This window comes from Mustela nivalis (assembly GCF_964662115.1).
Source record: "Mustela nivalis genome assembly, chromosome: 10".
Taxonomy (NCBI): Eukaryota; Metazoa; Chordata; class Mammalia; order Carnivora; family Mustelidae; genus Mustela; species Mustela nivalis.
The window spans coordinates 12,498,941-12,526,845 of record NC_139029.1 but is presented as its reverse complement, the minus strand read 5'-3'; the positions used below and the strand labels follow the sequence as shown (position 1 = coordinate 12,526,845).

Sequence of the window (27,905 nt, the reverse complement as noted above, 5' to 3'; positions counted from 1 at the left end):
TTCCTCCAGTGCCCCTGGTTCTTGGTCAGGCCGCTTGGAAGAAGGAAGAGGTAGACCACACAGAGTGGTGGGCAGCAAAGCAAAGTTTATTGAACGATCGTAAAGTTTATTGGATGATAGAGTACAAAGCTCCCAAAGGGCGGGGAGGGGGACCCGATAGGGTGGCCAATTTGGCATTTAAATCTAGGGGCTTTATGGGCTGGTTGGCCGGCTGTTTTACTCTGATCAGCCCTGACCTGCCTTTCCTCTTCATCACGAGGTCAGGGGCTTTGAAGGAAAAGCTAAGCATGGACCGGCTGGGTTTTCTCTCTCACTGATCCTAGTTGGCCAGGAAGCAGGCCGATTTACCTAAGCGCCAGGACCGGAGGTGCAGGGTGGGTGGGTGCCCACCAGGCGGAGGCTGGAGGCAGGGTCTGTGGGCTCATCCCAGGGGCTGCTGCCCCCCGGGTGGAGGCACGGGGCTGGCCGCGGTGTGGCCCCACGGGGTCCAAGAGTCTGATGGCCACTCGGCCAACGGGAGACCGAACCGTCAGTCCGGGACGCTCACCACACCTGACTCACCGACCCGCGGTCCTTCCGCGGCTCCTGACACTTGTCCCATTCCGGCTCTCTCATTGGCTCTTTCCGCCACGCCCGGAGAGGGCTACAGGAGGACCGCCCACCCGATTGGCTCACAGTCTTCGGTGTGTCATTCTGATTGGTCAAGGGGGCTCACGCCCCTCCACTCCCCGCCCCCCGCAGGGCGGCTGGGCCATACCATAAAAGACGAGGGGGAAACGTGTAAATACCAAAGCTTCCCTTTTGGGATGCCTTGTCCTAGTTCGCCTACTTGCATCTCCAGTGCCTTCTAATCAGAGTGATAGCATTACCAAGAGGAAGCACGGAGGCTTTTCGGGTGAGTCTGACGCGGAAGACTGCCCCGTGATCCGCTTTCCCCCCTCCTGCCAAGGTCGTACGCTCCGGGCGGGGCTCCGCCTTCTGGCCGCGCCCGGGGCTCAAGGTCTGTGAGCAACTCCGGGGCTCACCGTGTGCGAACAGTTCCGCTGCGAGCTCGAGATGCAGTCGCTCCAGCCTGCGCTCCGCCGTGCCCTGCTGGCCCGCCCCTGGAGGGAACCCGGGTGAGTGCGCCCTGGGTCTGCGGCGGGCCTGGGGGCCCCTCCCTGCCAGATGCCCGCGGCGATCGCGAGGGCTCCCCACGCCGGGGGTCGCCTCCTCTGGCCTTCTGCCTCTCACCCAGGCCTTCCTCCCGCTGCGACCCACTCCCCGGTCTCCTCCGCGAGGTGGACCCCTCCTGGCTCCCACGCTCGGAAAGTCACCTTCTTCGCGCGCGTCTTCCTCCTCCCAGGGAACCCACCGACAGAGTGCATCCCGATTTTTTGCCCAGCGCTTCTCAGCCCCCCTCCCACGGTCTCACATTCAAGACTCGCCTCTGGGAGTCCCTGAGTCTCCTGTCCCCTTTCTACCGGGACTGCTCTTTCCTCTTCTCCCTTTTCCAAATTAAGTCCTGGGCAGAAAAGGGACCCTTCCTCCCGGTAGGTGGAAGAGTAATACTTGGGAGTGCTTGTAATGGGCCAGACGCTGGGCGAGGGGCTCCATGCATGCCGCACTGTGATTGCTGAGAGAGAGACACTGCACGGAAAGTGCATCGAACAGTGCCTGGCACCTAAGACCCAGTTATTATTACGCAGAGAGTCGTTTATCACTCTCTTTTAAGCTGTGCGGGAGATACTCCGAATTACAGGTGAGGAAAGCAAGGTGCAGTTTTGGGGTAGATCAGCCCTGGAAATGCCCCAGCGGTGGAGTTGGGTTCCTGGACCCGTGCCCACTCAGTGACATGTTCTTTTTCTTTTTTAAAAAGATTTTATTTATTTATTTGACAGACACAGAGAGAGAGACCACAAGTGGGCAGAGAGGCAGGCAGAGAGAGAAAGGGAAGCAGGGTCCCCAGTGAGCAGGGAGCCTGATGTGGGCCTCAGTCCCAGGACCCTGAGATCACAACCTGAGCCGAAGGCAGAGGCGTAACCCACTGAGCCACCAGGTGCCTCTCAGTGACATGTTCTTAGACCCCCTCTGCCCTAGGTGGAGGGTGGAGGGAGGTAGGCAGAGCACAGACCCTGTCCCAGAGAGGCTCAGTCTGACAGGCAGGTACTTCTGTGGGCCTCTCTTTCAGGGCTGGGCAGCCCCCGCCCCCAGTTTGAGTTTTGTTTGCCTGACCCCTAGGACTGTGACCAACTGTGTCTCGCTGCTGAGCTATGCCTTTTCTGAGTTAATCAGTTTCCCAAGGGATGGGCGGGGGCGCGCCCTGGGCATGGGTCAGTTTCAACACTTCTGGGTGTCCTTTGTGGGTGGGGGCTTCATAGGTAAGGGCACAGGAAGAGCACATGGGGGAGGACTTCTCTCCCAAGCCAAGGTTGGGGGTCACTTGCCACACCTTAAGTGCAATCTCTTTTGCAAGCTTCTCCCTGGACTCAAGAATCCAACCTCCGCCCCCACCCCCACCCCTGACCATGGGGGAGGAAGACCATAAGTTCATGTATTTACTGAGCACCTACCATGTGCCATGTGCTAAACCCTGGAAGAGAGGGGTACCCAGGGGACTTATACGTGGATGGGGACTTCGGTGAGTTTTCAGTTTAATGGTGTGGGGGAGAAGGCTTAGCCATAAAAACCTATAATACCTGGTAGAAAGCAATCCATATTCTAGGGAAAAAAAAAAAGCTTACAATAGCAGTAATCTCTATCAAGCGATCAAGAACCATAGACCTGGCAGTGTGCTGGTAAGCACTGTATTATCCCTATTTTTACAGATGGGAAACTGATCTGCCAGTTAAAAACAATGGAGAGCTAAAATCGCAGTCAGGCTCCCGCTTCCTGCTCTTAATTTCAGAGCCTCCCAAGTGGAGCTAAAGCATTTTTTGCAACCAGATCTGAAGGCTCAGGTTACCTCTTTCGATAGAGCAGCTGGCCCAGAGCCCCAGACAGGGTTTCTCAACCTTGGCACTGTTAACATTTTGAGCTGGGTAACCCTGTGTGTTAGGGGCTGTCCTGGGCCTTGGAGAATGTTCGGCAGCTTTCCTGGCCTCTGCCCACAAGACACCACGAGCACTCCACAGTTGGCACCGTCCATATAGGAATGTCAGACACTGTCCAACATCTCTGAGGCCAAAATTGCTCCTAGCAGATAGCCGTTGTGCTAGAAAAACAGGTCTGATGTTGGGCCATTTTTTTGTTTATTCAACTAATATTTAGGATGCTCCTGGGCCATTTATGGAGAAACCGTTTAGAACATGTTTAATAGTATCTCTCCGTGTCCTGTTCATAGAACTAATGCTGAGGAAAATCACCTCTTTTGAGGAACCTGGTATGGGTGATGATGTTCATAGTGTTTCCCTTTTTGCCTGGAGTGCCAGGAATCTCAACTGATTTTTTAAAAAAACATTTTTTTTTTTTTTTTTTTTTGTTGGGGGTGGTGCCTGAGTAACTCAGTCATTAAACATCTGCCTTCCTCCAGGTCATGATCCTGGGGTCTTGATCTTGAGCCCCGTGTGGGGCTCCCTGCTCAGCGGGAAGCCTGCTTTCTCCCTCTCCCGCTCCTCCTGCCTGTGTTCCCTCTCTCCCTCTGTCAAATAAAATCTTTAAAAAAAAACACACAAAAAAAATTTTGCCCCCAAACTTTATTTATTTATTTATTTATTAAAGGCGTCGGGGAGATACAGAGGGAGAGAGAAATTTTTTTTTTTAAGATTTTATTTATTAGCCCGGAGATCATGACCTGAGCCAAAAAGCTTAACCAATTGGAGCCGGCCAGGCATCCCAGGAAGTGAGAACCTTAAGCAGGCTCCACCTTAATGACCCTGAGATCATGACCTAGGCTGAAATCAAGAGTTGGACACTTCACCTAGCCGGAGCTACCCAGGCACCCCTAAAAATACTCTTTTTTTTTTTTTTTTAAGATTTTATTTATTTATTTGTGAGAGAGAGCGACAGAGCGAAAGAGTGAGCACAGTCAGGTGGAATGGCAGGCAGAGGCCAAGGGAGAAGCAGGCTCCCCGCCAAGCAAGGAACCCGATGTGGGACTCGATCTCAAGACTCTGGGATCACGACCTGAGCCGAAGGCAGCCGCTTAACCAACTGAGCCACCCAGGCATCCCCCCTCTAAAAATACTCCTAATCATGCATTCCCCCTGCCTTTTTTTTTTTTTTTAAAGATTTATTTATTTAGAGAGAGCATACAGGTGCACGTGCATGATTGGTGGGGAGGGAGTGAGAGAATCCCAAGCAGGCTCCGTGCCCAGTGCGGGGCTCGATCTCACAATGCTGAGATCAAGAGTTTGGTGCTTAACCGACGGAGCCACCCAGGCACCCTCATGCGTTCTCTTTTTTTTTTTTTTTAATTAACGTGTGTCCTTTGAAAAAAGTGCAGATAAAGCAAAAAACATGAAAATGACCTAGAATCTCACCACATGGAAGTAACCACTGCCCTCCCTTCAATTAATATCCTTCTAACTTTCCATAAATATATACGCTTAAAATAAAAACAATCCCAACAGTGTAATGGTGGGCTCATCTGCAAACACTTTTTTGTAGTTTATTTTTATTTCATAGACTTGTCCATTTTACTATCTCCGTGACCTCGTACCTTTTAATGACGTGGATTATTTTACTGAGCTTCTTAGCAGCCTGTGATAGTTTTATAGGCATTACTATTCCCCATTTCGCGGATTAAACACCTAAAGCCCTTGAAAATTAAGGAAAGCTTGTCTAAGGCTTTAATCTAGTAAACACCAGGCCCCCAGTTGACTGCCTCCTGTCTCCCTGGGCCCTGACCTTGTTTTTTCTCTATTTTGTTGACTTTATCAGGGGGTTATCCTCAGTTAGGTCTCTGCACATTCTTGTTGGAAAGAACCAAGATACATTTATATTTATGTATATGTATATTTTATATTTATGTATAGATTTAATATAGATATTAAATATAGATTTATATTTAGGTATAGTAAAAAAAAAGTAGCCTAGGCACATCGTAGGTTTATACCAATGTTGAATTTTTCTCTATTATTTTTGTACCAGATGCTGCTAGGTGCCAGGGGTCCCCCCACCATCAGGGGTGGGTGGGCTGGAATTGGCTACCATCCTGTCCCCTGCAAGAGTCCTGGGTCACTCCTCGCAGCCCACCTACCTGCTCAGTTTGCAGCATTTCAGATCTCCCCAACACATGTCCCAGCCTGCCTGTCCCTGGAATGGGCACAGGCTGGGCTGGGCAGGGGGCTGGCCCATCCCGTTGCTTCCTGGACATAAGCTCTGCTCTCAGTCCTCCTAGCAGAGCCCAGGCAGTGCCTCTCGCCTGGAATGTTCTCCCCTGTCCCCTTGGTGAGCCCACACCCAGCGCTTTGTGGCGTTAGTGGTGTGGCTCTCCTTTGGCCCTTCATTGTCCTGTCTGTATAATGGGGAGTATCCCATCCGCCGCAGAGCAGAAGGGTTCGAGATGGTGTGACAGGGGCTCACTAAGTCACTAGCCGCACACTAGGTAACTAGCAGCATGAAGTGATGCTAATACTGGCTTCAGAGGTTGACGGAATACCCACTTGGGCTGCGGTTGTCCCTGGTGCTCCCTGAGCACCTTCCTCTGGTACCCCCCCACCCTGGCCCGGCACATAGTAGGTGCTGGATGCTTGCAGTTGGAACGGCCCAGAGGACAGCGTGGGGTGGATTCTGGCCCCACCTCTTAGCAGCTCTGTGGTCCTGGGAAGGCTCTTCAGCCTCCCTCCTGCTTCATTTTCCCAGGCGGTAAAGACAGTAGTAGCCCTCTCCTAGGATTGCCTTGAGAGGAGATGAGTTCATACACACAAACCACTTTGAAGAGTATCTGTTCCTGGACACTGTTGCTTTGTTTTTTTCTTCCTTTAATTTTACTCCTTTATTGGACAGAGGGGGAAAGCACAAGCAGGGGGAGCAGAGGGAGAGGGAGAAGCAGGCTCCCTGCTGAGCAGAGAGCCCGACTTGGGGTTCTATCCCAGGACCCTAAGGTCATGACCTGAGCCCAAGGCAGTTGCTTAATGGACAGAGCCATGCAGGTGCCCCAACAATGTCACTCTATAGTTTTGATCCCTCTCCCCAGTCCTGGGCTATCCCGAGTGATCACCCTGGACCAGGAAGATTCAGACACGAGGGTCCCAGCCAGCACAGGGATGATGGAGGCAGGTGTGGAGCTCGGGTGCCCTTGGTGCCTTTCCGTTGTCCTCACTAATGACGCGGAGGCAGAACTCTTTCTGTTGGGGTAGACCCTGCTGACCCACCCTGGGGAGGGGGCAGACAGCGGCCCATCTTGGGGGTTTCCTACCCTGCCCCCACCTTTCCTTTCCTGGCACGGAGTAGACAGCGCCCACGAACAGCAAACCACCGCCCCACTCTCTTGTGAGCTGGGAAATGCTGGGAGGGAGGAGACACAAGCTGGGTGGAGAGGAGGATGAGCCCATCCCCTTGGTCCCCGCTGCTTGGGTCTCTTTGACAGGCGGCAGGTGCTTCTGCCGTGTGAGAGAGGAGGCCCTGGGTTCAGGTGCCGCTCTGTGGGGCGGGGAGCTGTGCCCTGGAGCCAGCGCGAGCATCAGTATCCCAGAAGTCGGTTTTCTCATCCGTAATAGTAATAGTAATCCAGGCCTCTTTCTCATGCAATCAGAGCTGGATTCAGGAGATAATCACTTGGTGTCTCGCCAGGCCTGTTGTAAGCACTTAATCTGTATTCCTTGATATTTCTGGGGCAATAAAATTCTGGGGCAATAAAGCTTGGCCTGAATCTGCCTGGGCCCCGCACTTTCTTTCTGCTCACCGCCCTTATCTCTACGATAAGGAGGATTGGCCTTATCAGGTCCTAGATAACAGCTGGGAAAGTCTGGAAGCTGAATGAAGCAAGGGTAGTTTCCTTTCTCCTCCTCTCCTCGTGCTTGCTCACCCTGATCCCAGGCACTCGGGACCTGCATCCAGCCCCAGGTGTTAGCAGAAGAGCACTGGCCTGGGAGTCTAGTCCCGGGGGGCCTGTCGTTGTTCCAACAACACTTTGGGTGTTCCTTGTTTTTCTCTTTGTCTGCCCCCCTCTTTTTTTTTTTCTTGATGAGTCTGATAAAAGGTTTATCAGGGTGTTCTTTGTTTTAAAAGGTTTTTCTCCAGTGCTCCCGAGGGCCAGGTGGGGTGTCCGTGGGTGAGTGGCGCGGTCGGTCGGGGTCGGGGGGGTGGTGGCTGACAGCCCGGCAGGAGCCACGGACAGGCAGAGCAGTGTTGGTGGTGCTGTGACCAGAGTGTAGGCTCTGAGATGACCTGATACACGGCCCCTTCCACGCGCCAGAGGGTGGCGTCCCCAGAGGAGGGGACTCCAGAAAGGCCTGGGTGGTTGGATCGCGGCAAAGTGGGTACTGGGGAGGGGTGAGGGAAATAGGCCTGGAGGCCTCAGGAAGGATTCCAGTTTTTTTTTGTTGGAGAAGAGATGAGAAGCCACCGAGTAGGCAGGTGTCACTGGTGATACCCAAGCTGTCTCTGTGCCCTTGAGATGTGCGGTGAAAGTGTGCGCACGAGAAAGGAATGAGTCCCGCCTGGAAGGGCCTCCAGCGGACCCTCGCAGAGGCTCCAGGTTCTGTGAGCGATTCTTCTCTGCCTCTCCAGAGCCCAGGGAAGAGCTCGTGCTCATCCCACATGGCCCATGAGCCAAAACAAAAGGTTGGAGGGGAGGGTTGGTTTTGTCAGGTGTCCTCGGGTTATTTTTGGCTTCAGATTTGACTCAGGCTCATCTCTGAATTCTGTTCCCCACATTTGGACTGATGAGCAGCTGGGCTGGGGCTTGGAGACTTTCCAGGCAGAGGGGAAGCCAGCGGGGAGTGTGATGATCCTGAGGTCACAGTGGGCCTCGGCCGTAGAGAAGGTAGAGAGAGAATGCAGGACTTCTGCATCTGACACTGCCTGGGAGGGAACGGGGTTCCCTGGCAGCTGCTGCATTTTAGGCTGGGTGGAATGCGGTGCTAAGTTTATTCCAGCACTGTCTAGTGAGTGCCCAGGCCGGCCCGATTGTTGTGACCTGGGGGGTGTCTGAGAACCATTTTGCCCTTGAACACCTGGCCCGGTGTGGTAACATTCTGGGTGTGTGTATGTATACATACGTATACATATATACGTACACATCTGTGAGACGCATCTAAGAAGACAGTACTCTTTGAAGCACAAAGCCCGAGGGGTGAGGAAAGGCGAGCACTTTTAACCTCACAATGCCCCTGAAGGGCACACGGACTGCCCCCACTTTTCAGGTGGGCAATCTGAGACCTGCCGAGTTTCTCATAGTGGACTGATGTCTCGGAGCCCGTGGGGGTTTTGGTCCCATAACTGTCTGCTAACGGAGCTGGGCTTTCTGCATGCCCCACGAGTGGGGTCCAGGCTCCCAGCCCACACCCCTCCTCAGCGGGCCCCCTCCTGGCTATAGCTGATTGACTGCTTGCTGGTGATGTGCTGCTGCTGGAAACTTCCAGAGGGCCCCTGGGGGTACGTGCCCCTCCCCCTTTCCTGACTGGTGTGGAGGCTCTGTTCCTCCCCAGCTCTAGGTTGGGGGGATAGTCGGTGTGGACTTGAATTTATGGGGGTAGCTTTGTGTGATTGTCTCCCTGGCTCCTGAGAGTACCCCAAGGGAAGGGCTGGTGGGAGGCTGGGCTAGCCCCACATTTCTAGCCCTGGTTAGGGGATGGGTGGGGCCTGAGGAATGTGACTGGCCTCCTGGGGTGGGGTGGGTGCTGCCTGGGAGGTGGGGTGGGGCAGGAGGGAGAAGGCCTACCTCACCTAGAGCCGTTAGGCAAAATCTTGGGCAACCCGGCCCTGGCCCTGCCCTCTTCCCTCCGGGACTGCCCAGGACCTCTCAGTGCTTCCGGTCTGGTTTCCTGCTCTGGGCCTTTGTACTTGCTCTCCTTTGTGCCTGGAATGCTCTTCCCAGTTCTCAGATCCCAGATGGTGCTTGGAGAGGACACCTCCCCTGAGAGGCCCTCCGGGATCACCTTGGCTGCAGCAGCCCTGCCCTTCCCCTTACTTGTTCTCTCACCCCCTGTCCTCACCGTGTTCTTCAAGTCCGCACTGGAGGTCAGCTGCTTGGGATGCAGGGTAGTTGGAAGAAAGGCAGGTAGGAATGGGAGGGGCCCTCCCACCCTAGGAGGAAACTACCCTTAAAAGGATTTTACACCACCCGGAGGGGGCCCTCCATCCTTTCGGCAGGGCACCGTGATAGGTAGAGGACAAGAAACTGATTGGAGGATAGGCTCAGAGAGTGTTAATCACATTAAAACAGCCGCCCTACCGGCGGGCAGGGTAAAAACTGCTGGACTTAGAAACTGGTGGTAACCCTCTCAGTTCCCTCCCTCCTCGGGAGCTTTGTGCGATCTCTTTGCTATCATGTCATTAACCTTGCTTTGCTGCCACCACTGCTGGTCCACCTCCTCATTCTTCGAAGCCTGGGGCACCAAGGGGAAAGAAATTGTGCAGCCCATGTGGCCCGAGGCCTTGGTGTCATGGTCACTGCTCTGTCCCCCGTGTCTTCAGCGGCGTCAGGCATAGCAGATACCCAGGAACCTTCTAGAATGAATGAAGGGCCAGTCCTGATGGCCCCTGCTTTCCTGTCCTTCCTCCAGGCCTTCTAGACTGGGTCTGTGAGCCTCCAGACCCCTTCCCAGGGAGAAGGGATAAAAAGTGCCCTGCAGCAGTCACTGCCCAAGTGACACAGAGGCCTGGAGGACCCACCCATCAGTGAGGTCCTAAGGTTCAAGACTGAGCAAGGTTTCCGGGATGAAGAGCTCTTGAAACTCAGGACCCTGGCATCAGACCCTGAACCCCGATAGCCACCTCCCCATGGCTGTGAGCTGAACTCAGGGCACTCCTCCAAGTTCCTGGCCCACATTGAATGTTCCTGCCCATGGGAACTCAGCCCTTGGTGCCAAGGGAATCCCAGCCGGGTCCCATTCTGAGGGGCTGAGCTCTGGAACAGGCTGCCTTTTCAGCCCAGAGAAAGCAGTCACTTGGGGCCCTTTGGGATAAGGGCTGCATTGTGGGGAAGGAACGGGAGAGTCCACCGTCTCTCCATGTAAAAAACACTTAGAAGTAGTTTTGTGTTGACTGAACTTAAGCTTCAAACGGCCTTGTGGGTTCGTAGGATGGTTCTCACTTAGTAGATATAGAAACCAGCCCGAGGAGGCAGGTCTCACACACCCGAGGACACACAGGGGCAGGTCTGGGCCTGGAACTTGGATTTTGGACCCCAGGGCTAGTTCTTAGCCCCCAGTTCTATATTTGCTCTGGATTTCAGAATCCTGGGCCAACCCAGAACATCTCCCTTCCCCACTGGAGATAGAGGGGCCGGGTCTGGTGGCGGCCACCACTGACCTGTCTGCCTCTGTTCCCTGCCCTTGGACCCCAGGCTGTGGTGGAAGCACACGTCGTCCCCACCGAAGGTGGCCAACGAGCCGGTCTTGGCATTCACGCGGGGCAGCCCCGAGCGAGATGCACTACAAAAGGTAATGGCCGGTGGGGGCAGGGGCACCCAGTGGGAGTAAGGGGTGGCGTGAGGACAGCCTCCAGCAGCACCTCCAGGATGCCTCTCTGTGCCTACAGCCCTCACCTGCTGATGTGCCTGCCTCCAGCCTTGGAAGGAGACCAGATCAGGGATGGCCATGTGTCTGGAGGACGGGAGAGGCTGGAGGCAGCATGGGGGGCGGGGGGTGGCAAGCCAGGCCACTTTGGGGTCTGGACACTTTTGGGGCTCCCTCCAGGTTAGGGATGGTAAGCCCACAGACGTTTGTTTTCTACTTACAAACGTTGTCCCGTTAATTGTCAGCATTTTAAAAATCGTGAGATGTCATGTACATTTCAGATGCGGGGTTTTCTCTTCTGTTTATAATTCGAGGCCCTGACAGCACTGGCCTCCCCTCCAGCAGGACAGGAAGTGACGGTGGAGGGGGGCTGAGTCCTGCTGCCCCCCCCCCCCCCCCGAGCAGAGCAGATGCTCTCTGGCCTCAGAACCTGGCCCTTCAGTATTTCTGTTCCTGCCTGGGGATCTGTGTTAGCACGCTCTGCCCCTGGGGTTTTTAGGTGGGGCAGAGAGCGGGGAGGAAATACCCAACCCCCCAGATGTCCCCTCTTGCAGGCCTTGAAGGACCTGAAGGGCCGGACGGAAGCCATTCCGTGTGTGGTGGGGGACGAGGAGGTGTGGACGTCAGATGTGCGGTACCAGGTGTCGGTGAGTCCTGTGGGCGGCGGGGCTCAGTTTCTCCCCGAACCTGGGGTTCCGTCTCTCGGGCAGCAGATCACACGGGACTCTGCCTGCAGAGTTTATAGTCCGTTCCCTGATTTTGAATTCTGTGCGCCAGTATAAAACCTCCAAAAGTAGTCTTGGGGGTCTTGTCATGAAAGATGCCGATTTCACACCAGTCAAGAGGGAGTTAAAACGGTGATGGCCACCGGCTTTGCTGTCTTTTTAGAAAGGTGGACCCACTGGCCACCTAGAGGGTAGAGAGGAAGGGCAGAATGGCAGGATTGAAGATAATCCTTCCAGAGAATCAGACAGTCTCCAAAGCCCTGCCCTCTATTTTGGAACTGCTGCTCTCCGGGAAGATAAGCTCCTCCGAGATGAGCCCCCAGGGCGTGGGCCCGGTGTCCGGCCAGGTGTCCCCTCCTCCTAGAAGTCCTCCAGCTGGAGCCACACTCCTACAGACACATCTGAGAGGTCTGCCCATCTGCAGGGGCTCCTCTCTTGCCACTTCTCTCTGAGGGAGGAAGAGCAGAGGAGTTAGCTGCCCATTTTGGAGATCAAGGGTCAGGCTCAGAGACACTAAATGACCCAGCTAGGGTGGCACAGTTAGATCTGGAATAGGACTGATTAATCCTTGTTCTCCAGAACCACACCCTGTTGGTGTTGATTCTGGTGCGTTTTCTGGGGAGGATTTGGAAGGGGCATGGTAATTCAAAGGGCAGTGGGGTCATCTCGCTGCAGCCTCTGGTCATAGAAAGAACCGTGGAGCCCTGGGTGCAGGAGACAGCCTGGGCTTGCCTTGAGGCCTCCTGGTGACCGCAGGGAAGCCAGCACGTCACTTACACCAGTCAGAGTGTTCTCGAAATAAATTCCAGCTGCACCTTGGGAGAAGTACAGCCCTTCTCCATAGGGGGCCCGGAGAGAAATTGCTCCCGAGGGCATCAGGACAAACTGCCTGAGTCTCAGCTCATGCCCAAAGGATGCCTTTTGCACACTGTCACTCCGTGCAGGCCAGAGCGCCCACTACTGGGTCAGCAACCAGAGGGCACCACACCCGGAGCCCTGGGAGCACAGCCCCGCATCACGCAGGTCACTCGGCCCCTCAGCACTGTGCCACCTGCCAGCTAGGATTCTGATAACCCTCTGGGCGGGCACTTCCATTCTCATGGCCTGTGGTGCCTCACTGACCTGGCCACATGGGAACTGGGGGAGCCCAGGCATGGGAGGCAGTGGCTGGCACGTGGCTGCTGGCGTCAGGGAGCTGCGGTCCATGGGGATGTGCTGGGTCAAAGGGCCAGGGTCCGAGCTGCCACCTCAGGCCCTGAGCATTACAAGACATGCCAGACTTGGGGGCGGACAGGATACAGGTGACTCTGCTGGTGGTTGGAATGAGGGGCAAAGGGCCACTTTGTCTTGAGCCCTAGACCAGCACCACCCAGTAGAACTTTCTGCAGTTCTGGTGACCAGTATCTGCATGCTGTCCCACTACCGCGGCCATGGGCGGTGCGTGGCCGTCCAGCCTGTGGAATGTGGCAGGTGTGGCTGAGGAATGGGGTTGAAATGTCAGCAGGCACATGCCTTGTGGCTTCCGTGTTAGAAAGGAAAGCCACAAACGGCCCATGGGCAGACTGCTCGGTGGCAAAAGTGTTGAAGTATGGTGGAAAGAAGGGAAATTTCTCCCTGTCTTGTTGCTCACGCGAGCGTCTGGCACTGTTGGGTTCTGTTTGTTAATGTTTCTGGAGGGTCTTTTCAATGAGTGTATCTGGGTCCCGGGCCAGGGGCTAGAGAAGCTGTTGGCCTGTCCCCCAGGCATTCTGGGGGGACCGCAGAAATCCCGAGTGGGTCTCAACTCCGCAGGGGACCGTGCCCACACCTGAGCCCCAGCCGCGAGCCACACCCGCTCTGGCGGCGTTTTCACCTATGAACCCACTTGGCCCTACTCCCCATGCGGTGAGGCGGGGGTGGGGTGGGGTGGGGAGTGTCCCCATTTCCCACAGAGGGAAACGTGGAAAGGGGAACTCACTTTACTCCGGCCTCCAGCCGGCAGAGCTGGAAGTGAACCCGTGTCTGGCTGGCCACAAAGTCCACACTTGCCCTGAAAGACTGTGTGGTCCATGCCTTTCTCTGGGACTGTGAACCTTCCAGAGCAGGGATGGACTTACTCACCGAACCGCAGGTGCTTTGTAACCCTTAGTCAGAGAGACGGATGTGGGGATCGGAGGGGAGAGGGCGAGGGTGCTGAGGGCTGTTGCCTGGTAGGTGAGCTCTGTGGCCGGCCACGTGCCCACCTGTCCTGGCATCTCCCGGCTGGACGGTGATCTCGGTCTCTTCTCATCTGGCAGCCCTTCAACCACGGACACAAGGTGGCCAAGTTCTGCTATGCAGACAAGGTAAGGCCCTGGCGACTTCGGGTTGGGCTGCTGGCCCTCTGTTGCCTTCTGGCTGCTGGCATGGAGGCGGGCTTCAGTGTCTGCTTCCCTCTCTGGCCGTGGTGGGCGGAGTCTTTCATTCAAGCCAGATGAGAGCTGCACGGGCCGGGGCTGACATCCCCCCGACATGCCTCTGGCCATGAGGCAGCCTGGTTTCCAAGGGGTGTTGATTCTGTAAGGCTGAGTCAGGGACACTGGAAACACCAAGGATGGGAAGGTAGAGGGTCAGCATCGTGGGGGGCAGTTGGAGGGGTTGGGGTGCCCCGTGGCAGGGGGTCTAGGAGCTGGCCTCATGGGGCAGCGAGGGCATGCTGGTGTCAGGTTGAAAGTCTCAGGCTATGGTTCTGTGCACCTGACCTTGAGGGCTGGAGGCTCTGGCTGGTGGGCTTGGGGGCCCTGGGAAGAATGTGAGGCCCCAAGGAGACCACAAGAGAAAGCAGAGCTAGCTTATCAGCTGGGGGACTTGCTGCCAAGTCCCTGGCATGCAGACCTTCCTGGCAGGTCCCTCAGACCTCCAGATGGCCGCAGGAAAGGCCCAGAGCCTGGGGTGAGCTGCCAGGTGGGACACTGAGTTTGCTACTGTGTATGTGGGGGCGGGGGTGAGCACTGAGGCTAAAGGAGCCACGGGTCCCTGGGTGGAGGGTGACCTCCAGTCTACCTTGCCCGTTCCCCTGGGGCCCTTCCTGCAGTGGGAGACAGCCCTGAACCTGTTCCTCTTCATTAGGGTGTACTCAACAAAGCCATTGGGGCTGCGTTGGCCGCCAGGAAAGAGTGGGACCTGAAGCCCGTTGCAGACCGGGCCCAGATCTTCCTGAAGGCGGCAGACATGCTCAGCGGGCCGCGCCGGGCAGAGGTCCTGGCCAAGACCATGGTGGGACAGGTGAGGTGCCCATGGGCACCGTCGGGGTGGGGTGGGAGGCTGTGGTCACGCACCACCCAATACAGTAGCCTTGAGCTGGGCTGTTCTGGGTGCCGGGATGAGCTCTGTGCTGGAGACCGAGAGATGTCCCGAGACCCCGTGCCAGCCTCTAGGCTTAGTCAGCCCTCTGCAGCCCTCCTAGGGGCCCTTCTGACACCTCTAGCAGAGGCTCACAAACCACCGGGGTCTCTTTGTCCGTGACAATCATGTCCAAGTCCTGTGCTCAGGGCCCTCTGTTTCCAGCCCATGCCCAGCTTGCCGGCTGCTCTGCCTGTGAGGTCACCAGTCTGGATTTAGCAAGATCCTGGACCCCAGGCATCCCTTCTCCTTGCCTCTCCCTGGTGGCCCTGCTTGGCATGCTCTCTCTCTTCTCTGTCCTGTGAACTCTTCCCTTCAAGCTCCTGCCCGGACATCACCTCCTCTGTGATCCTTCCAGAATCTTCTCTGTCCGCAAGGATTCGTCCCGCTTCTGTGCTCCCATAGCATGCTGTTCGTTTGTCTGTTATAGCTCAGGTCCTGTTGGGTACAGTGAGTTCCTGTGTGCGTATCACCTCTTTACAAGCTTTTTTGGGGGAAGAGATGGAGTTAGCTGTGCTCCCTCTTCCCGGGCTCACAGCAGGTCTTCCGGCAGTCATAGGTCCTGAGGGATGTTTCCGGACTGCGTGCGTGGGGAGCCAAGAGCACCAGCAGCTCCAAGTGGGGAAGGGAGCCTGGGGGGGAGAGGGTTAATTTCCCTGTCCCCAGGAGGAAGCCTTAGGCTCTTGGGTCGCCTGGTCCTGGCCAGCTCCCCACCACCCCACCCTACCCCCCACCCTACCTGGCACACCCCCCACTCCCCGCCGCCCGCCCTCCCCACCCCTGTCCTGTGCTGAGAGCCCCCTCTGCTGCACGGAGGTGGTATGACAGCTCCTTGCCGGCTAAGGGTCTGTCTCCTGGTTCTCAGCAGCCCCTTCGGTGGTTGTGGGCTCCGCAGTGTCCCCGGTGACACACACACTCGACGGCCAGATTAAGGTGCTTTATTGGACTAAAGTCTCAGGAGCTTCTCAGAAGTGTGGTGACCTCACAGAGCCAGGCAGGGCGTCTTAGCTGCTGTGGCTGCAGGTCCCGAGCAGGGTAGCTGTTGACAGTGACCCTGTGCCAAGCAGGGGCTGCCCTGATTCAGAAAAAAACCCATTCTTGCAGCCCAGAGGTCCTCCCTGGACCCTCCTGTCTGTCGGGAGGAACGGGCAGTGAAGGAAATGTTGGCCGCTTTCAGGCCTCCTGCTGTTTGTTCCAAGTGCTCCCAGTGAGGGAACCTGCTCCCCCGGGGAGAAGAGAGCCGCCAGCACCGTGGGCGCACAGTCGGTGTTGGCAGAGGGCCGATGGGAGGCACGTCGGTCACCACTGACCCTCTAGTGGTCCTGCACGCAGGGAAAGACGGTGATCCAGGCAGAGATCGACGCGGCAGCCGAGCTCATCGACTTCTTCCGGTTCAATGCCAAGTTTGCCATGGAGCTAGAGGGCCAGCAGCCCCTCAGCGTGCCGCCCAGCACCAACAGCGTCGTGTACCGGGGCCTGGAGGTACCCACAGGCGGTGGGGCGGGCAGAAGCCTGCTGGAGGAAGCCAAGAGCTTGGCCTCACCCCCTCCCCCTCCCCCAGGGCTTCGTGGCGGCCATCTCCCCCTTTAACTTCACGGCGATCGGCGGCAACCTGGCGGGGGCGCCGGCCTTGATGGTGAGACGATGACCAGGATGGTGCGATGGGGCGGGCGGGCGGCTCTCCTCCCTGCCTCCGCAGACAGCAGTGGCCCAGCCCCGGCTGTGGGGAGACACCCAGAAGGTGGAAGCCGTGCGGGCCCCTAGAAAGGCTTTGGGGTCCAAGACTGATTTGGGTCCAAGCTCTGCCCCATGCTGGGGAATCCCCAGGCAAGGCCCCGAACTTCCTGAGGTGGTTTCTTCCTCCTTAAAGTAGAAATCTAGTAGGAGAGTCCAGAGTACAGGGTTGTGGGGAACCTGTGTGGGACACGCACGTGGGACATGTCTGGCCTGGTACAGGCTTCAGGGAAGGTTGACGGTGTTGGCAGATCCCTTTCTAGTGTCTACTGTGTGCCCTACAAGTGACCTGTCAAGTCTGGGAAGTGACCACACAGTAAAGATTCAGTCTTAGCGTCCAAGTCCCTGGCTCCCCTGCCCTTGTCAGGGAGAAGGTGGCTGTCGCCCTCGTGAACCCCCACCAAAGTGGGGGGGGTGATGCAGTCATGCTCTTGGAGGGTCTGGGTGGCTCGTGGGGCAAAGGAGGAGGGCTGGCAGGTGGCAGGGGCCTGGGCCCCACATGGGGCAGCTGGCTGGTCTCGAGGCTGCTCCTGCCCAGGGCTGCCCTCATGCATCTGTGCACAGAGATGCACACACCCAGGTGCCCCCGTGTCCTCAGCCAGGACACATGCAGAGACAGCCCTATGAACACTTGCCTGCCATGCCCAATGAGCGCCCAGCGACGTGGAAACACCTAGAACAGACCTGCCGGAGGCGCGCTGGCAGGACCCATCAGTACAGTCTTCCGGAAGAAGGCGACCTTAGCCCGAGCGAGGGAACAAAGGGAGTAGGGTGTGGTTTCACTGGCGAGGGTGTTTGGAACACCGTGCCCGACACCTGGAACCGTGGGACATCCTGGCCTACCGAAGGGCCTGGTGGCTCCACTTGAGGGATAGCCATGCTTCAGGGTGGAGGGACAGTCGGGTGGTGACCCCTGCTTTGTGTGTCATTGCTGTGCCTCCCGGGCAGGGCAACGTGGTCCTGTGGAAGCCCAGCGACACCGCCATGCTGGCCAGCTATGCCGTCTACCGCATCCTCCGGGAGGCAGGCCTGCCCCCCAACATCATCCAGTTTGTGCCAGCTGACGGGCCTACGTTTGGCGACACGGTCACCAGCTCGGAGCACCTCTGCGGTATCAACTTCACGGGCAGCGTGCCGTGAGTCCCCGGGGCATGGTGGGCCGGGGGCATGGGGACGTTCCAGGCAATCTGGGAGCCAGAGGTCAGTCACAGATCATACCTACGGACTCGCTGTGTGGCCTTGGGTGGCCCACTTCACCTCTCTGAGCCTTCATTTCTTGACCTGTTCAAGAGGAACAGGGTCCCTACCTCGCAGGGTGATTGTGAGGTTCCAGTGAATGATCCAAGAGGAAGGACTTCACAGGCTGGAAGCAGCCTACAGGTGTTTGGTGGTGCTGATTTTGATGCCACAGGCACAAGGGAGCTTGGAATGGATTGGAGGAAGCAGGAAGGCTTCTTGGAGGAGGTGGTATGTAGGCAGAGGTGATAGCCAAGCAAAGAGGGGGTAAGGAGAGTGCTGTGGGAGAGGGAACAGCACGTGCAAGACCTCAAGGCTAAAGCTCCCGTGCTTGGGGAGCCGGTGGTGGTTCCGTGGGGCTGGAGTGTGGGGTGCCGGGGCCACGGGAAGAGTGGGCGCAGGAAACGGTTCAATCGTTTATTTAGTAACGAGCAGGTATGTAGGTCCGGTGAACATGTGGGCAAGTCCTGATTCTTGGAGGGTTGAGTCCCATGACTGTAAGGCCCTGTGAGCCCACAAAGATGTCTAGACCTTATCCCAAAGGTGATTGGGGGCTACCAAAGGTTTTCACCCAGGGTGTTCATGAAGCAGCTTCTTTTCAAGCAGAGTCTGCCAGTGGTAGTAGCTCTCTAGTTGGACCTGGCAAGTGGCCTTGTCTACTCTGACCCCTAACTGAGATGGACCAACCTTGTACAGTTGGGACGGTTTCGTGCAGAAATTTTTTTTTGAGATTTCAGGCTGCTTTTGAGAACCTGCCCTTCTGGGCCTGTGTGTCCATGGGGCACCCCTGGCCAGAGGTAGGGGTTTAGTGCTCTCCAATCCCTGCCAGCCTCAGCGAGCCCAGGGCCTCTGCGTACATGGTCATTTTTTTCCTAGTCTGGCCCCGCTGGGGCCCTGCCTTTATAGTCTCTGTCCCTGATGATTGTTCTGGCTTCTCTGTGCATAAGTCCCCAATGGCCAGAGCGGGACACCAGTGAGGAGGCCACCCCTGTCCAGGAGGGGGCAGCAGAGGACCAAACCCAGGTAGAGACGGTGGGGTTGGGTTCAGGTGAGCAGGTGGCAGGGAGACGCGATTGTGTGTCCATGGGATTGGATCAGTGGATGGCTGGGGGTCCAGGGGCTGGGTGGAGGGGCATCTGGAAGGCGTGGGTAGACATGACAAGTCCCATGCTGGTCACTTTGAGTGTGGGGAGGTGCCCGAGGGTCATCTGAATGGAGATGTCAGGGTCTGCACTAGGGGATCCTTCCTGGTGACCCTGGGGACACCTGCCGTGGCTTTGTCTCCCTTGCCCGGCCTCAGGCCCTCCTACCCCCCTTCCCAGGCTTTGCCGGGCGTGATGGCAGCATTAAAATTGCTGAGGAGGACCGTTTTCCAAAAAGGCCCCCTCTGCCAGCGTGGGCCCCACGGGTCCCTGCCTGTTAGCGGGCGGAGCAGGCCTGGCCCCCATTAGCCATGCTCTGATGAGCGGCGGGCGTAAAGGTAGGAAAGTCATAAATTAGTATTAGCTACTGTGTCGCAGGCTGCCTGGTGATTAGCATTTTTATTGTTTTGTGGTGCTGAGGTTGGTCACACTTGGAGCTTGGGGAGGAGGTGGGGGCCTGTGCTCCGTCTCCCAGGACCCTCCTTGGTTTGGCCTCTGGAGCCGGGGTGCTGGGCTGGGGGCGCTACTCTCCGTGGCCGTGTCTGTCCCCCGCCGGGCACCTGCAGCGTGTCTGGCACTGATCGAGGCGCGTGACTCCCCCTGGAGCCACCTCAGAGCAGCGCTGCCAGGTGGGAACGTTCTCTCCAGGTCCCCGAGGAGCAGCGCCATTTGAGGTTGAGTGATGAGTGTGAGGTCCCGTGGCCATGAGTGTCGGAATCGGGGCCCCTGGCCTTGTCGGCCTCATCTTGCGGCCAAGCCTACCTTTGCTCCCCACCATGGGTCCCGAATGTACTCTGCCAGCTGCCCCTGCCTACTCCGTTCTCTTGTCCAACCCTCGCTCTGACCCCTGCCCCCACCTGCTGGGCTTTGGGGCCCCTTCCTCTAGTAGAGCCTTCTCCCCACTCCCCAGGACCCTCACTGTCCCAGGGGCCTGAGCCTCACTTCCTAATCCTTGCCCTGTCCTCTGCTTTCAGCACCTTCAAACACCTGTGGAAGCAGGTGGCCCAGAACCTGGACCGGTTCCGCACTTTCCCACGCCTGGCCGGAGGTGAGGGTCCCTTCTCCCTGGTGCCCTCCCTGTGGCTCCCGGGCACCCCTCCCTGACTCATGAAAGAGGAAGACGGTGATGCCCCCACGGCGGGGTTGGGGGGGCAGCCCTGGAGGAGCTGAGCAGGGAGGGGCCTTAGGGGTGGAGCCTCAGCTCTGCTAGGTCCTGGGGCCTGTGCCCGTGAATATGTAGTTCATTCATTTGTCATTCAGCAGATGAAACACTAAGGAACTACGTAGGCATTCTGGACACCAGGGGTGCTATGAGGGCAGCAGGACAGGAGACTGAGAGCTCAGCATGGCTGGAGCTTATAGCAATACTATGAATGTTCCCACAAAGAAACACCCACATGGTTGAGGAGATTTCTGTGTAGAAGCAAAACAGAGTCCTTCGCTGCAGGACTTCTCAGAGCCTTTAATGCTTTTAAAGGTATGACATTTCTTTAGGAGTCAGGAGTGATATGTGTTTCCCAGACTCTCTGGCTCACAGAACCCCATTTTTGTGGAGGCTCCCATGGATCAGGATTTTTTTGGGGAAAAGGCTGAGCCCCTGAGAGAGGGCTGTCCCGGGTCCCACAGCACAGCACAGCAGCCACAGAGCAGGGGCTGGTGGTTCAGCATTCCTGCTCTAATGGATGAAGTGGGGCCCACGGGGAAAGTGGACCCACTCCTGAGCTGGTGGGCGCTCTGATGGGGGTTCAAGGAAGGGGCGGCATCTCCACCCCAATCCACCCTTCACAAGGTGCGAACAGTGCGCTGGATCTGGGTTTCTGTTCCCTGTCCCCTTCCTGCTGTGCCCCAAGGAAGGGAGACTACCACTTCTCTGACACCTCCCAGCCTCCAGACTTAATCTCTCTGTGTCTCAGTTTTTTTTTTTTTTTTTAAGATTTTATTGATTTATTTGACAGAGAGACCACAGGTAGGCAGAGAGGCAGGCAGAGAGAGAGGGGGAAGCAGGCTCCCTGCTGAGCAGAGATCCTGATGTGGACCTTGAATCCAGGACCCTGGCTGGGATCATGACCTGGACCAAAGGCAGAGGCTTAACCCACTGAGCCACCCAGGCGCCGTTTTCTTTTTTTTCTTAAGTTTTTATTTAAGTAATTTCTGCGCCCAACATGGGGCTCGACCTCATGACCCAGAGATAAAGAGTTGCATGCTCTCCCGACTGAGCCAGCCAGGCACTCAATTTTTTTGTCTTTAAAATGGGGATAAGAGGGTTGGTGTGAGGCTTTCCTGAGACAAAGCAGGAAGTGTTTTTGAGCAGAGCTTGGCAGGTGATTAGTGCTTTGTGACTGGGAGCTGCTGGTCACTTGTGTTTCAGGGAAGGAGGAACCAGGGCCCAGGGGCTGAGAAAACAGGGGTGGGGGGGGGGTTGGTTAGCTCCCATGAGTAGGAAAGAGGGACCAGCCCTGGAAGCCAGTGTGGAGTGGAGGAGCCCTGCCCTCTCCTCTCACCGGCCTGGGGGTCGGGAAGGGGCCGAGAAAGCGGTGTGTGCTTCTGGGAATGGATTGGCTCCTGTGAGGCTCGGATCCTGGTCCTTCTGCCTTGATGGTGGGCCCGCCCCTGCCCTAGCCTTGGTTTCCCCAGCCATGGGGTGGGAGATGGTTCTGGCTCGCCGGCTTCCGGGGCGCTGTCCAGCCGTGACCCGGGGTTGGGGCTGCGTGCACCTGTGCACAGGTGGGCTCCCCTCACACCCCCCTCCCCTGCAGAGTGTGGCGGGAAGAACTTCCACTTCGTGCACCGCTCTGCCGACGTGGACAGCGTGGTGAGCGGGACCCTGCGCTCTGCCTTCGAGTACGGCGGCCAGAAGTGCTCCGCCTGCTCCCGCCTCTACGTGCCCAGGTCACTGTGGCCGCAGATCAAAGGGCGGCTGCTGGAGGAGCATGGCAGGATCAAAGTGGGCGATGTGAGTGGCGTCCTCCTGCCACAGCCCAGTGGGAGGTTGATGGGATTGGATGCTGGTGGGGGGGTGGGGTGGGGAGGCGGGGCTGGGGTGCGCGGCAGGGGTGGGGTGGGGTGGGGGGCTCCCTTTGTCTTGGGCCTATGGTGACTCACTCTGACTCACTCGAGCTCCTTTGGGGCCTCCCCTCCTCCAGCCAGCAGAGGATTTTGGGACCTTCTTCTCAGCCGTGATTGATGCCAAGGTATGGGCAAGAAGCAGGTGTTCTTGGGGGGCAGACCCTGGCCCGGGTGGGAGATGGAGGAGAAGATGTGGGGGCCTTGATGGGGGTCACCCAGCCCCACTGCCTCAGGCAAGGCAGTCCGACGGCCGCACGGACGCCCCAACCCCGAGCTTTGAAACCTGCAGAAACATCCGTAAGCAGACAACTTGCTCCCTGCGGCCAGGCTTGACCAGCCCCTGCTGAGTGTGGGTCTACACACGTGCTCAGACAGGCCTGCGGGGCCACAGCCCGCGCCCTCACACTTGTGTGCATGTGTGCCCATGAACACAGACAGGCTTGGTGCGTAGGCAGTCACCTGGGTCAGCGGCAGGAGCAGACACATCCACATACATGACATACTACATACGTGCACATGTGTGTTCACATGTGTCCGTATGTATATAGATGGACGTCGTCTGCATTCATGTGTGTGTGTGCGTGCGTGTGCGTGTATGTGTGTTTAACACAGGCGTGCCCATACACAGGTATGTCAGCATAAAGGCTCGTGGCCATGCACATGCCCATGTGTACATTCTTGTGTGTGTTGCGTTTCTGTAAGTGTAATTGTGGTCCACACACACACACACATAGACACAGACACGCATGCTTGTCTGCCCTTGTTTCTGCCGTGCCTTGGCCGGACCCTGGCTTGGCCCTCTCCCCATCCCCCCATGCCAGAATTTGGGCCCTTCGGGGACAGATGTGCTGGGGTGAGCGTGTTGGGGGCCCTGCTGCCGGGCACAGCCTCCCGGCCAGTCTGGGACCTTCCTTCCTCCCCTCCTACCGCAGTCCTTCAGCCGCATCAAGAAATGGCTGGAGCACGCCCGCTCCTCCCCCAGCCTCAGCATCCTGGCGGGGGGCAAGTGTGACGACTCCGTGGGCTACTTTGTGGAGCCCTGCATCGTTGAGAGCCAGGACCCTCAGGAGCCCATCATGAAGGAAGTGAGTGGGGCGGGCAGGTTGGGGGCACAGACCAGACTCTCCACTGAGCCCAGCGCACGTGGGATCCTTGTGTGTGGCTTCCCGCTTGCGGTGCTACCCAGACCCACAGCTGGACTGTGAGGTTCCGGAAAGGGGGTACCTCCCTCCCAGTGAGAACAGCACCAGGCCTGGCTTTCCGGCTTCCTGACCCCCAATCCAGGGCTCTGTCTTTGGCGCTGCGGAGCCTGGCGGCGTCCTAGCACTTCCACGAGGCCACAGTCCCCATCTTAACTCTGGGCCGGCCACAGCTGAGCCCTGGACTGAGAGGAGAGGTGATATACCCATTTTATAGATGAGAAACTGAGGCTCCGAGGGGTGAAAGCACTTGCCCAGGATGGCAGTGCAGGGCCCAGAGGACAGTGATATTGCTGGGCTGTTCCTGTGCCACGTACTGCCAGGGTGGGAGTTTGGCTGGCGTGGAGAAAGTATCCTGGGACCTCCTGCCAGGTTGGGATGGGGTTGGCATGGCAGGAACCCGTGTGTTGCTCTCCGGAAGGAGCCCAGCAGTGGGAGGCACCTGGCCCTTCTTACAGGTGCTGAGCTGTGGCCCGAGGCCGGGGAGACGGGGGAGAAGTGGAGACCAGAGCAGGGGGACTGGGAGGCCTTGGGGCTCAGGTCCAGGGCGGGTGTGACCCTGGACTTTTGTGTCAGGAGATCTTCGGGCCCGTGCTGACCGTCTACGTCTACCCGGACGAAGAGTACAAGGAGACGCTGCGGCTGGTCGACAGCACCACCAGCTACGGCCTCACGGGGGCAGTGTTCGCCAAGGATAAGTGAGTGGCCACCGCCCTTCTGCTCTTGGCCTGGTGTCAGGACACCCCATCCTGTCCTGCAACCAACCTCCTGGATGAGGATCCTAGTCCTAATGCCGTCCATTCCCCTCACTTCAACCCCAACCGGCAAGGAGGCAGGCTTCCCAAGCACGGGGACACTGGCACCTGGGCTCTTCACTGAGATGCATATTCTGGGGTCGCAGAAGGCACCTGCCGAGGGTGCCTTTGAGCCCGGAGGCCATAATGCTAAACCCTTGGCTTTCCCTTCCTCCGTGCACTAGCTGCTGCCCCGTCTGCCTCGAGATCGTGGAGATGAGATTGGAACTTGGGGGCGGGGGGTGGGGGTCTTGGGGGGTTCCTCCAGCTCCCCAGGGCAGAGGAGGGGACAGGAAAATGGGACCAGGATGGGCCACTCCCTGAGTGCCCGTGGCAGGACCCTCCCCTACCCATTCAGCTCCTGCGGCAGCCCTGCGAGGGAGGCGTACTCACCACTTCCCAGAACGGGGGTGCTCAGAGGCTCTCCGACCCTGCCCAAGGGGTCTAGAGCCCTGTGGCCAGATCCTGTCAGCTGGGCAGCTGGTATGGGCTAGGCCGGTCCCCATCATCTGGGAGCCACTGCGGGCTGCGCTGGTTGGTGGCAGTCAGACCTGGGGCGGGGGGGCAGGCGAGCCGGCTCCCCTCTGACCACTGCCCTGCTGTGCAGGGATGTTGTTCAGGAGGCCACAGCGTTGTTGAGGAACACAGCTGGCAACTTCTACATCAACGACAAGTCCACTGGCTCGGTGGTGGGCCAGCAGCCCTTTGGGGGGGCCCGAGCCTCTGGTGAGTGGGTTCCTCCTCTGCAAGGGCAGGGGGCAAGTTCTGTCAGAAGACTTTCAGCCCTCACATCAGGAATGTTAAGAGTAATAGCCAACACTGTGGGCCGGAGCGAAGGCAGGTAGTTCTTCCCATTTGACAGAGAGGTAAACTGAGGTCCCAGGTGCCTTGGCGCAGAGCCAGGGCCAGACCCAGGGCTCCTGGCTCCCAGTGGAACGCATTCTTCACGGTGCTCCCGGACACCCCCTTGCAGGCAGGGCGCATGGCCCTGGGGAATGTGGGTCCTGCCTCCCCTGGCCTCGCTCAGGAGCCCTGGCCTCGTGGACACATTTAGTTTCTGTTGAGCTGCTTATTGCCATTGCTGGTGCCCGGTTAGTCGGTCAGCTCTACCCACTCCCTTTTCCTTTGGCTGGGTTGCCAGGGGCTGCCCCGGGGCTGCCGTATCTTTTCGGAGGCAAGCAGAGCTGTCTTTCCCACAGGAACCAATGACAAGCCGGGGGGGCCTCACTATGTGCTGCGGTGGACGTCGCCCCAGGTCATCAAGGAGACCCACGAGCCCCTGGGGGATTGGCGCTACGCCTACATGCAGTGAGCCTCACCCGGTGCCTCTGCTGTCTGTCCACCTGTCTGTGTGGACAACCCACCTCAGAGCCCTCGCCCCGCTCCGGCCCGTTCGACCTGCTCCCCATGGGGCTGCCCCCTTGCCCCGACTGGGCTTTAAAATCTTGGCCTGTCCCACACCCCTCGGGGGCAGGTGCCAGCTCTGATTTGAGACCTGCTGGAGGGGAATGGGGCTGCCACCCCTTCTCCCACGGCTGTCCTGGAGATTCTGTCTGGCAGTGGCAGGTTCTCTGCCTGTCTTCTTTCTCTGTGCCCTGTGGCCCAGTGGCTCGGGCACCTGGGGAATGGCAGTAAAGTGCCTTCCAAGATCCCTTAGGGACCAGGGGGCAGCTCTGGACCCCTTGGTTGAACCTGAGCATCCACAGAGACTCCTGGCCTTGGCCTTGGCTCCTCCAGGGCTCCAGGAGCAATGACCCAGGGTGTCTGTAGGGCATGGGCGCACGAGCTCATCTGACCCTCCCTGGTCTGGGCTACCCACCTTCCTCCCCAGCAGTTGACCCATGCCCACCTGGGCCAGTGGGTACCTGGGCCTGGTCTGGTGCCTTAGACACCCCTGTGCCTTTGTCCAGGGTACCCATGTTCTCCGGAGGCCCATGTGACTCCTGGCGGTCTCTCTGTGTGGGCTTGTAGGGCTAGCAGAGGCTCTCTGTCGAGGTACAGGATTGGGTGGGCCTTCCCGTTTGGGCTGTTTTGTAAAACCCCGGGGGAGGGGGGCCTTCATGCCAACTCAGCTTGCCGTTGGCTCACGGCTCCCCACTGTGTGGGCCCAGGGCTTCCAGCAGGAGCTCGGTCCCCACCAGCTATGGTAGAACAGGCCTGGGGAGACTGCTCCCACCTTCTCCCAGCCCCAAGAACTAGCCTTGGGTTCCCGTCCAGCCCGGGCTGAGGATTGCCCCGTAGAACCTTCCCTCCCTGGCACAGAAGTAGCTCTGTGTGGACTAGCCCCCAGGCGGCCCGATCTTCGACAGAGCCAGCTGGGGGACACTCAGAATTGGATTGAATTGGGGGACTTTGAATTGGATCGCAGGGGGCTGGGGACCGATAAGGGGTGACTTCAGAGGACAGTTTTTAAGGGTCCTTTGCCAAGGACAGCTGGCATGGGTCCCCTGTGGGGCTGTCCCCCAAGCACCGTGGTTGTACACTGTGGCCTGCAGTCTGGTGGGCATGCTGTTGGGACAGGGCGTAGTTCTGCTTCCTTCCAAGTTCCTCATGGCTGCTGGGAGAGGCCAGGGCCATCACCTGGGGGGAGGTGCTGGAGGTGGTCCTGGTTCCACGGATGTGAAATTGCGAGGTGGCGGTGGGCTTCTCTCTGCAGTCATCCTCGTGAATGCTTGTTACTTAGATTGCTGGTCTTTCTGGTGGGGGCTGGGAAGCCAGCTTCTTCAGACAAAGGCTGATGTGTGGGGTGTATATTGCTTCTGTGTCCTTGGTATCAGGAGTGTGGGGGCCTCGGTGTGGTGGAGGGAAGGGCGGGCACTGAGGTTTGGGAATGTGGGCTGGAGGTATGAGAACTCTGGAGTCGGGTGGGTTCAAATCCTGCTCTCTGCCTCCAGAAAGTTGTTGTTGTTCGACCCCTGATCTATCTCTTTCTCTGTGAGCTGGGTAATAATACACATACACACGGGCACACATGCACGCAGATTGTCACGACGACTGAGTGAGTTAATTCATGTAATTGTTTAGAACAATGCTAAATACAGAATGAATGATTCAGCCATGTATACATTGTAACAGCCACCGTTACCATGTTGTGATTGATGGTTAAGTTTACGTGAAAACTGAGCTGGGCTACGGTGCCCAGGTATTTAGTTAAACATTATTCTGAATATTTCTATGAAAGTGGTTTTTGGATGAGATTGACATTTAAATCAATGGACTCCCAGGTTAAAGCCCATTGTCTTCCGTACTGTGGGTGGGCCTCGTCTAATCAGTTGAAGGCCTTCATAGAACAAAGACTGACCTCCAAGCAAAAAGGAATTCTGCCAACTGACAGCCTTTGAACTCAGCTGTGACTCTTCCCTGGGCCTTCAGCCCACAGAAGCTCTGCCGATTTTGTACTTACCAAGCCTCCAAGATTGTGTTAGCAGTTTCCTTACAATAAGTCTATATTCTGTTCCGTTTTCTCTGGGGGACTTTGTTTTTTCACAGCAGCTGGGTGGAGTGCACGCTGCTGTGCCCCCATTTCACAGAAGAGGAAATGGGTGCAGGGGGGTAAAGGGACTTGCCAAGGCTGTGGCCTGTCGTGGGGACTCTGATTCCCAAACCCATTCCCTGTCCTCCCCCCAGATGTCCATACATGGCACTGACCTGCCTTGGGAAGACCTCAGCTGACCAACTTGGGGTGGGGCGGGGAGCGGCAAGGAACCACGGCCAGCTAGCTTGTGCCCAGAATCTGTGGGTCTAAGTCCACATGGGCCAGCTGACTTGGAGGGGAAACTGTCCTGGGCTGCCTGCAAAGGACAGAGGAAGAGCTCCTGGCCACGTGACCCCACCCTGTCCCGGGACCCACTGATCGGGGCTGTTGGGGGCAGGATCCCAGAGCTGTGCGGAGGGATGGAGACTCTGCCCTTGGCAGCGCCCCCACCTGGCTTCCCCAGGGGCTTTGTGCCAGAGGGGGCTGCTTCACTCAGGGATATAGGGTGGCCCCAAGAGGGCCCCGGCTGGGGCTCCTGGGTGACAGAGGAGGCAGCTGCATCTACAGATG

The 27,905-nt window shown here is 57.6% G+C and overlaps 1 protein-coding gene across 1 annotated transcript; it reads left to right on the top strand.

Moving 5' to 3' along the window:
• The first annotated feature begins 770 nt into the window (after window positions 1-770).
• Window positions 771-27,321, top strand: ALDH4A1 (aldehyde dehydrogenase 4 family member A1). The gene is made up of 15 exons (XM_082687940.1): window positions 771-1,118; window positions 10,433-10,529; window positions 11,159-11,251; window positions 13,606-13,653; window positions 14,417-14,572; window positions 16,022-16,171; window positions 16,251-16,325; window positions 17,372-17,559; window positions 19,776-19,849; window positions 21,558-21,754; window positions 21,945-21,992; window positions 22,800-22,952; window positions 23,643-23,764; window positions 24,468-24,586; window positions 25,060-27,321. The coding sequence occupies exons 1-15, from the start codon at window positions 1,057-1,059 to the stop codon at window positions 25,170-25,172; spliced, it is 1,695 nt and encodes a 564-aa protein (XP_082544066.1). The 5' UTR covers window positions 771-1,056; the 3' UTR covers window positions 25,173-27,321.
• Window positions 27,322-27,905: the final 584 nt, after the last annotated feature.